Genomic DNA, 10,325 nt, shown 5'->3' on the forward strand with positions numbered 1-10,325 from the left:
AGTCTAATCTACGTATCTACTCATTATGTAAACAATCTCAGACCAAAATATGATCTATGTATCTATTCACAACCTAACAAATAATTACTTAGATTTATCTCAAAACAGAATCTGATCTGTGTATCTGTTAACAGTCTAAAAAATTGGTTTCATCTTGGAATAGAGTATGGTCGATGTATCTGTTCACTAACCAAATGATTAGTTTCCTCTCGGAATAGAGTGTGGTCTATGTATCTGTTCACTAACCAAATGATTAGTTTTACCTTGGAATAGAGTGTGGTCTATGTATCTATTCACCAATTGAAGAAATAGTTTCCTCTCGGAATAGAGTGTGGTCTATGTATCTGTTCACTAATTGAACAATTTGTTTTATCTCGTAATAGAGTCTGGTCTATGTATCTGTTCACTAACTAAACAGTTTGTTTTATCTCGGAATACAGTGTGGTCTATGATCTGTTCACTAACAAGACAATTTGTTTTATCTCGAAATAGAGTTTGGTCTATGTATCTGTTCACTAACTGAACAATTAGTTTTATCTCGGAATAGAGTCTGGTCTATGTGTCTGTTCACTAACAAGACAATTTGTTTTATCTCGAAATAGAGTCTGGTCTATGTATCTGTTCACTAACTAAATAATTTGTTTTACCTCGGAATAGAGTCTGGTCTGTGTATTTGTCTGCCAATTAAACAATTAGATTATCTAAGAATAGAGTGTGATCTATGTATATGTTCACAAACTAAATATATTTTTGTACTTTACTGAAAATCGTCATCAAAGGCTCCTGGTTTGGATATTAGAACATCTATGTTAACATTATTTTAAAATGTGTTGACTGGGGAAGGGGAATATCACAAGGCACCCATTGAAAGTAATGCAGTTTAGATACCAACGTGTGAAAGGCTTAACCCGATGATTCTTCAAGTGAATAGATTTTGAACAAAACCTTGTGAAAACTGTAGTACGTGTTACTGGCGTGAAGTTGGAAGAACGCAGAGACTGCAGTGAAACAAACACAGGGCTGGGAGATCGAAAAATACTAAAAATAAAAAACAAGTAAAAACACGACAAAGTAACGAACGAAATCGAAACACGTTGTTCTAAAAAACAAAACTTTCCGAGTTATGTTTTTCTTTTAATTTCTTGTCAATCAATTCAGGTGATTGTTTGATTTTGAATTTCGCGCAAAGCTACTCGAGGGCTATCTGCGCTAGCCGTCCCTAATTTAGCAGTGTAAGACAAGAGGGAAGGCAGCTTGTCATTACCACCCACCGCCAACTCTTGGGCTACTCTTTTACCAACGAATAGTGGGATTGACCGTCGCATTATAACGCCCCCACAGCTGAAAGGGCGAGCATGTTTGGTGCGACGAGGATTCGAACCCGCGATCCTCAGATTACGAGTCGAACGCTTTAACCCACCTGGTCATGCCGGCCGGGCCTGACCAAACGAAGAGTTAACATAAGGTTCTCAACTAGGAATCAGAGAACCTTCTCTTCTAATGTAATCTTTCATTCGTGAAAATCCTGATGTCCTTACAAATCGTAATTATTTCTATTCTAAGCAATCATAGGTCAACAGAGGACTCTGGTTGAGTAATACTAAATTAACATTACTTGTTTTAGACCCTGTAATACTAATTTACCCTTATTTGTTTTACATCCAATATTAAATTACCATTACTTGTTTTACATAGAATTTTTCTACCATTACTTGTTTTACATCCAATGACAGGAGCATGGTGTTGAATCAACAGCTATTAGCAAGTCGTGTAATTAATTAAGGCGCCACCTGTAATCTAACAGATGACAAAATTTGGTTCTCGCGCTTTTAAAGAAATATCATGCAAAGTTAAAGGTTTGAGGATATTATTAAAATTTAAACCTCAGGTTGTAGTACTGTAACTTGGGTCAGTTTAAAATATAAATAACGCTGAAACCTGATGGAATAGAGTATTTCTTGGTTGTTGTTTTTTTTTGGGGGGGGAAGATACCCAAATATACATCCTACTAATGCTCTAGAAAACGTGCGTGACGCATAGCTGTCTTACGAGGCTTGAACGAATCAGAAGAATTTTAAAAGCTCGTGCTTTTCTACGCCAACATATATGTTGATTTAACACGTCTCTAAGGCGTAAAATAACAAGGTATGTTTATAGAGCTGGACTACAGGCAAGGTGGTTTCACTAGACCCACTTGATGTTAGTCAGTTGTGTTTAAATCTATACACTCAAATATATATATGTAGGCAAATCCGAGAAAGAAAATTCGTTTCTCCATGCAACCCTGTTATTTATCAAAATAATTTCTTATAAAGCGTTTCTAACCAACCAAACCACAACAACAACAAAACGCATAAAAATGTATTTTGTGTTATTAACCACCAATTTTAACTAAAATAAAACACTGCTTTCTGTTATTCAGTTTTATTATTAAGCAAAGAGCTACATAATGGACTATTTATGCCTACCACGGATATCGAGACCAGGATGTGAACATTATAAATCTTACCGTTGAGCCACTTGGAAGCAAAATTTCAGAGTAATAAAACAGTTTACGTTCGACTGTGAACAAACTTACTTTGCCGATACCTTATAAAAATTAATATAATTATCTGAGCCTGATCATTTTCACTGTTTCTCTGGAGATTTCCAAGAACGTGCTATGTTTTCCAAAAATTGTGATAGTTTCTTCAACAGTGTTATTTTAAGATCACTTTCCAAGAGTGTGTTGTTTTTTTCAGAGTTTGTTTTCCTTAAGGATAATGTTATTTAAGAGAGAATTATTTTCAAACTCAAAAGAACTTTCTGCTGTCACTTTCGGTTTTAGTAAATGCTTTGTTTACTTGAACTTCAGAAAAAAGCCTTTACAATAGATTCTCTGCCCCGCATGTATCGAAACCCGATTTCTAGCATTGTCTACCGACATACCGCTGTGTCACTGAGCACTTATTAAGGCTAATGAAGAAACTATAAAGCGAAAGTTTAGTGTTCAATTAAATAAAAACAAGAAGTTGCTGTTACTAGGTCGTTTAGTCCTAGTCAAGAAGTACTGTTTTATTGTCTTCGTAGAACGTTTCAAAATAATTATGAATGCATAATAACCTGATAAAGGTTTAGATAAATCTCAAAACATAGAAAATCATCGTTGTAAGATTAAAAAATTGGTAATTAGTTATAAAGAACAGCAGACTTAATCTCCACAATATGGTGGTGGTTACTTATACAAGACTGTCTACTGTATTCCCACAATGTGGTGGTGGTTACTTACACAGGACTGTCTACTGTATTCCTACAAAGTGGTGGTGGTTAAATTACACATATTTACCGACCTAGTCTTGATAATGTGGTGGTGGTTACCTATACAGGACTGTCTACTTTATTCCCACAGTGTAATGGTGGTTAAATTACATATATTTACCAACCTAGTCCTGATAATATGGTGGTGGTTACTTATACAGAACTGTCTACTTTATTCCCACAGTGTGATGGTGGTTAAATTACACAGATTTACTGACCTAATTTTGATAATGTGGTGGTGGTTACGTATACAGGACTGCCTTAATCTATACAATGTGGTAATCAGTGATTAGGTACAGTTGCCAACTGCGTCCCTACATTATGGTGGTAATTAATTGCATAGAATTACCTGTTTAATCCTCACAGTATGGTGGTAATTAATTACACAGGACTGCTTATTTAATCCACACAAAGAGGTGGTGATTAATTACACAGGACTGCTTATTTAATCCACACAAAGAGGTGGTGATTAATTACACAGGACTGCTTAGTTAATCCACACAAAGAGGTGGTGATTAATTACACAGGACTGCTTATTTAATCCGCACAAAGAGGTGGTGATTAATTACACAGGACTGCTTATTTAATCCACACAAAGAGGTGGTGATTAATTACACAGGACTGCTTATTTAATCCCCACAAGAAGGTGGTCATTAATTACACAGGACTGCTTATTTAATCCACACAAAGAGGTGGTCATTAATTACACAGAACTGCTTATTTAATCCACACAAAGAGGTGGTGATTAATTACACAGGACTGCTTATTTAATCCACACAAGAAGGTGGTGATTAATTACACAGAACTGCTTATTTAATCCACACAAAGAAGTGGTGATTAATTACACAGGACTGCTTATTTAATCCACACAAAGAGGTGGTCATTAATTACACAGGACTGCTTATTTAATCCACACAAAGAGGTGGTGATTAATTACACAGGACTGCTTATTTAATCCACACAAAGAGGTGGTGATTAATTACACAGGACTGCTTATTTAATCCACACAAAGAGGTGGTGATTAATTACACAGGACTGCTTATTTAATCCACACAAAGAGGTGGTGATTAATTACACAGGACTGCTTATTTAATCCACACAAAGAGGTGGTGATTAATTACACAGGACTGCTTATTTAATCCACACAAAGAGGTGGTCATTAATTACACAGGTCTGCTTATTTAATCCACACAAAGAGGTGGTGATTAATTACACAGGACTGCTTATTTAATCCACACAAAGAGTTGGTGATTAATTACACAGGACTGCTTATTTAATCCACACAAAGAGGTGGTGATTAATTACACAGGACTGCTTATTTAATCCACACAAAGAGGTGGTGATTAATTACACAGGACTGCTTATTTAATCCACACAAAGAGGTGGTCATTAATTAAACAGGACTGCTTATTTAATCCACACAAAGAGGTGGTCATTAATTACACAGGACTGCTTATTTAATCCACACAAAGAGGTGGTCATTAATTACACAGGACTGCTTATTTAATCCACACAAGAAGGTGGTGATTAATTACACAGAACTGCTTATTTAATCCACACAAAGAAGTGGTGATTAATTACACAGGACTGCTTATTTAATCCACACAAAGAGGTGGTCATTAATTACACAGGACTGCTTATTTAATCCACACAAAGAGGTGGTCATTAATTACACAGGACTGCTTATTTAATCCACACAAAGAGGTGGTCATTAATTACACAGGACTGCTTATTTAATCCACACAAAGAGGTGGTGATTAATTTCACAGGACTGCTTATTTAATCCACACAAAGAGGTGGTGATTAATTACACAGGACTGCTTATTTAATCCACACAAGAGGTGGTGATTAATTACACAGGACTGCTTATTTAATCCCACAAGAAGGTGGTGATTAATTACACAGGACTGCTTATTTAATCCACACAAAGAGGTGGTGATTAATTACACAGGACTGCTTATTTAATCTACACAAGAAAGTGGTGATTAATTATTTAATCCCCATACTTTAAAATCAATAACCACATGTGTTTATAATTTAGCGCAAAAATTACACGCTCTCCAACCAATCAACGACAACATTTTCTGCCCATCGTTACATTTTTTATGATAATAGCTCTAATCACACCTCCAGAATGAAGCATATAAACAGCTGCTATTCTGTGAAAGTAAGTCCTACCTCCTGTTAATAAATAAATCATTCGCTGTATAATCCCTGTCGCTCATGAAGTGACGCCGATATTAATTAGAACGTAGGTTGTTGTTTATATAGATGCTCTGACGGAGGGAGTAAACCCCACAAGGAGAAGTCTTATAATGGATTAAGAGTAACCCGCTGTACAGCTGAAACTATTTGTTTTCTCGGCTGTATTCGTTGTCAACGGTTTAACCTACAAACAGATCAATCCGATCTGATGAGCTCTCTGCCGTATTATAATAAGAATTCTTACGAAAAGTAAGGTAATATTATTCAGTGTTTTTTAGGCTTTCCGCTTTCGATTTATAATGTTATAACCGATGTCAAAAATTGTGAAACATGGCCAGACTTCAGAGGAGATATTAATTCCTGGAGAGAAGAAAGTGCTTAATATCACGAAGTCTAGTGACCTTTTCTGCCTTACCTCACAACAAAGAATGGAATAATTCTACACTGAACTTTACATTGTTTAAACTGACACTTTATACTTACAATAATGTGGTTCTTTGGGATTAGGTGAGACTTAATACAAAGTTTCTTAGTTTCAGAGTAACCATATAAACAACACAAAGAAATACTTGAGTCCAGCCAGACTTGGAGCCAGAGGAAAATAGGGCTGCTGAACAGCACACACTTCTAACAGTGGAGTTACTCAGAGAACAAAATATCAAACAAGTCCTTAAAGAACGTCGGTTAGACACTTCACTACTCGTACACAAACTAAATTCGCTGAATTATGAAACCTAATAATTCTTAAAGAACATCATTACAGACTTCATTATTATTAAACAGGTATTGAAAATAAACTCGCTGGATTCTGTAACCTAACAATTATTAAAGAACGTATATTACAGACTCCACTGTTGTTACACAAGTGATGAAACTAAACTCGCTCAATACTGTAACCTAACAATTAATAATAATGTCTGTTACAGACTTTACTGTTGTTACATAAGTGTTGACACTAAACTCTATTAATTATGTAAGCTAAAATTATTAATAACGTCTGTTACAGACTTTACTATTGTTACACAAGTGTTAATATAAATCTCGCTGAATTAAGAAACATAAGAATTACATCATTGACCAAAATTATTACATAATGTTCCATATTAGTGTTATTGTCGTAGAGTTGTTATTGAGTGAACATCCGAGTAGTAATATGGAAGGTAGCGTATGATCAGACAAACATGTACAGCTGTTATTATGGTCTGCTTAAGTTGTTTTGGGTACTTGTTTTTCAAAACTCACATATCCACCTGTTTTGTATCAAATGGTGTACTTTTGGTATAATCCTTTTCGAAACTGATCAACTCTTTGTTCAGAACCTTTCTCTGTACCTAATGTAGAGCCCTGCTTCGTCACGTGCCACAAATGATAAGATGTCAAGTTGTTCGACTGTCTACAAACAGTATGAAGTAAATAGACGTTGACAGAACAGTAGGGCACATCCATTCTACTGTACACAAAATCCTGCAACATCATCGGACAATACGACATATTGTACCAGGAAAATCTACTGGTAAACACCGGAAAATACTCCCGAAATGGTTGTGTTGTGGTCAGGTCAACACGTCGATGTCGAAAGAAGTCTTGCAACATCTTACGGGAGGAATGACATGAATACGTTTATTCCAGAAACAAACCTTGAATAGGAAACTGATCAAACAAGGTTATTTTGCAAGAAGGGCTATCTACAAATTCATGTTAACCATAACACATCACTGTCATTGTGTTACCTGGGCAAGACAGCATTCCAAGTTTCAATTAAGACCGTGGTAACATGTAATCTTTTCAGATATTTCTTGATTTCGGTTTGTTAAAACTTATGGCAGGAGTCTTGTTCGGCACTTGCCTAGAAAACAGATGAGAGAAGACTGTCTTTCCCACATGGGACACACAGGAGGTGGCGCAGTACATGTTTAGGCAGCTATTCATCATGTTGGAAAAACTATTTTTCATATCCTTCAAGGTAACTTCAGTGGCGTCTCTTACAAGCGTCACATGAAGAAGATAGTTCTGCCATATGCTAGGGCTAGATCTGGCAATAATTTTATGTTCCAGTGCGTGCATTGAACAGGATTATCTCGACCAGGAGAACTTCATAAGAATGCCAGCAAATTATTCATATTCTAATCGCATTAACAACTATTGAGCAGAACTGAGCTCAAAAATTACTATCTGTAACCTTGAACCAACTACTGTAGCTGAGTTGCATCGCCTTTTAGTAATAAGTCGGGATGAAATCACGGTAGATAGCATTACTAACCTCATCGGTAGCATGCCACATCGCCACAATATGGAGTACCAAGCAAGTATTGAATGTTCAGTATGAACTGGTATAATGTTACAACACTGTTTATAATAATTTGATGTTATATGTTACCGTTATATATGTTTTGTTGTGATATGTGAATTGTTCAATTACAAATCTTTAAACAACTGTCTGACAAAATTGTTTGCTGTTCTAATAAATCGCTTATGTTGCCCATAGAACCTATTTCTTTGGACAAACTACATAGTTAGATATTTAATATAACAAACATTTCCCAGTTTGACAGCGCTAAGTGTATTTACGTTATATTTTATTAATATTATTATTATTTGTTACAAACTATGCATCTATTTAGGCCCAGACACTATGAAAGAATACATATGACAGACTTCACTAACTCTGCAAATGTTAAAATCTAAACGTGTTAAATTATGTAAACCAACGATTACACTGCACAACAATGTTTTTGAAAAGTTTTGCTTCCTGAAAGGTTTTGGCTGACTGTGACTGGTACCTGGTGGATATGCACAAATATAGTTTTGGTTTTGTTTCATCACGTAGGAACTCAGAGAAATAGACAGTTAACTGTTTACCGGCAATAACGTATTTAATTGCATTTATGTTTTTAATACGCTATTAAGTTCAACAGAATTAAAAGTGTTTTAATCCTGATTTTCGTTAGTATTCAATGTCCGGTGCATCACGTTGCAGTGTCCAACAGTAGTCAGCAAGCGTTGACGGATTCCAGTTGCCCTGATATCATTTTTCCATCGTAGCAAAACTGAAGATTTCGATGAAACGGTACGTGATGCGCAAATTTGGATGTGATTTTCGTGATCAGCAGCCAAAAATCTATAAGGAACAACAGTGTTCAAGAAGCAAAATCTTTGTTATGCAGTGATATCAAAAACCACCTGCTACAGACTTTGCTATTGTTTGTCACACAAGTGTTGAAACTAAACTCGCTGAATACCGTAACCTAACAATTATTAAAGAATGGCTTTTACAGACTTCACTATTGTTAGACAAGCATTGGCACTAAATTTGCCGATTTGTTTGTTTGTTGAATTTCGCACAGAGCTACACGAGGTCTATCTGCACCAGCCGTCTCTAATTTAGCAGTGTAAGATTAGAGGGAAAGCAGTTAGTCCTGACTACCCACCGTCAACTTTTGGGCTACTCTTTTACCAACAAATATTGAGATTGACCGTAATATTATAACGTCTCCACGGCTGAAAAGGGTGAGCGTGTTTGATGTAACAGGGAATTCGAACCAACGACGCTCAGATTACGAATCGAACGCCCTAACCACCTGGCCATGCTTAGCCTAAACTTGCCGAATTCTGTTGCTTAACATTTCTTTTGGCCTGGCATGGCCAAGCGCGTAAGGCGTGCGACTCGTAATCTGAGGGTAATGCTCGCCCTCTATTATCCCACTATTCGACGTCACCAGTCTTACACTGCCACACAAGTGACATCACCAGTGCCACACAAGTGATGTAGTTTTAGTCCTGTAGTTCGATCGATATTTATACATATTGAACAACATTTTCTTAAAGTACGTCTGATAAAGAGAACGGATTTGAAGCATGGATCACCACGGGCAATATTCACATTTATTATTTGCGACGTTGTTTAAGTAATATTATTTATTCAAACTGAGTATTTCCGAGTAATCATTAGTGACGTTGTTTGATTACTATTGTCACTGTTTCCGTGTGCCCCCTACCGGCGTTGTTTAATTAACATCTTTATATACAGTGCTTAATTTCATTACTACTGAAAATTTATACTAATGTTAATGTTCTGGATATTTAGATTTATTACTACTTTTATTAGTTAATAAACGTTATTACTGACAGTTTGTAAATGTCGATATTGTTCCACTAATGTGTTACAACTAACACTGTGTGTTTATTGACAAATGTTTAAATTAAGATTGTTGTTAATACCGAGACTCTTTCGTGTGGAATTTGTTGTTTTCTGTCTAACTAGTGACAACAATCTGAATAAAAACTCACCAACTTCCACGCATCAGCAGTTATAACTAGAACTGTAAGAACCAGCAATGGGATAAAGACAACTTTCATCTTTGTGGATAGGAACAGACAGCGTCTTCCTAGCAGCAAATCCTTAAGATCTGAACAGAGTGTGGATCTGTATCCAAACTTACCTTAATCTCGAAACCAATGCCGTTGTCTGGCTCTTCGAGATCGCTGATTGGCTTATCATGTCGAAACGCCACCTCTTGGAGAAGTAAAGCTGTAACTTTTTCCTTATGGATGTGAAGTTATTCAGACCATAAAGTGAACTGTTTGTTCCTTTTAAGGAAGCTCGCTAAATCGAATGTTTACTTACGATTTGTAGCTAAAGGACTTTCCTACTTTTATTTAATGCTAGCTGAATTATTCGTTTCCTGCACAGGTCTACAAGGTATTTGAAACATGTATTTAAAAACGCGATGAAATTACCTTTAAAATCTTATTTAAAACGTTCGTATTTCGTGTCATTTTAATTTTTAATTTAAACTTTTGATTTTCAAACAAAAAATAATAAA

General features: G+C 35.9%; 1 protein-coding gene across 1 annotated transcript in view; it reads right to left on the reverse strand.

Annotated features, from left to right (window-relative positions):
• The window catches only part of LOC143248731 (uncharacterized), a 52,248-nt gene extending 42,300 nt beyond the window's left edge, over nucleotides 1-9,948 (reverse strand). The window contains exon 1 of the mRNA XM_076497406.1: nucleotides 9,790-9,948. Coding sequence (XP_076353521.1) covers nucleotides 9,790-9,858 — 69 coding nt within the window. The 5' untranslated portion in view covers nucleotides 9,859-9,948. The remainder of the gene's footprint in view (nucleotides 1-9,789) is intronic.
• Nucleotides 9,949-10,325: the final 377 nt, after the last annotated feature.

Source organism: Tachypleus tridentatus, chromosome 4 (assembly GCF_004210375.1).
Source record: "Tachypleus tridentatus isolate NWPU-2018 chromosome 4, ASM421037v1, whole genome shotgun sequence".
In the NCBI taxonomy this organism is placed as follows: Eukaryota; Metazoa; Arthropoda; class Merostomata; order Xiphosura; family Limulidae; genus Tachypleus; species Tachypleus tridentatus.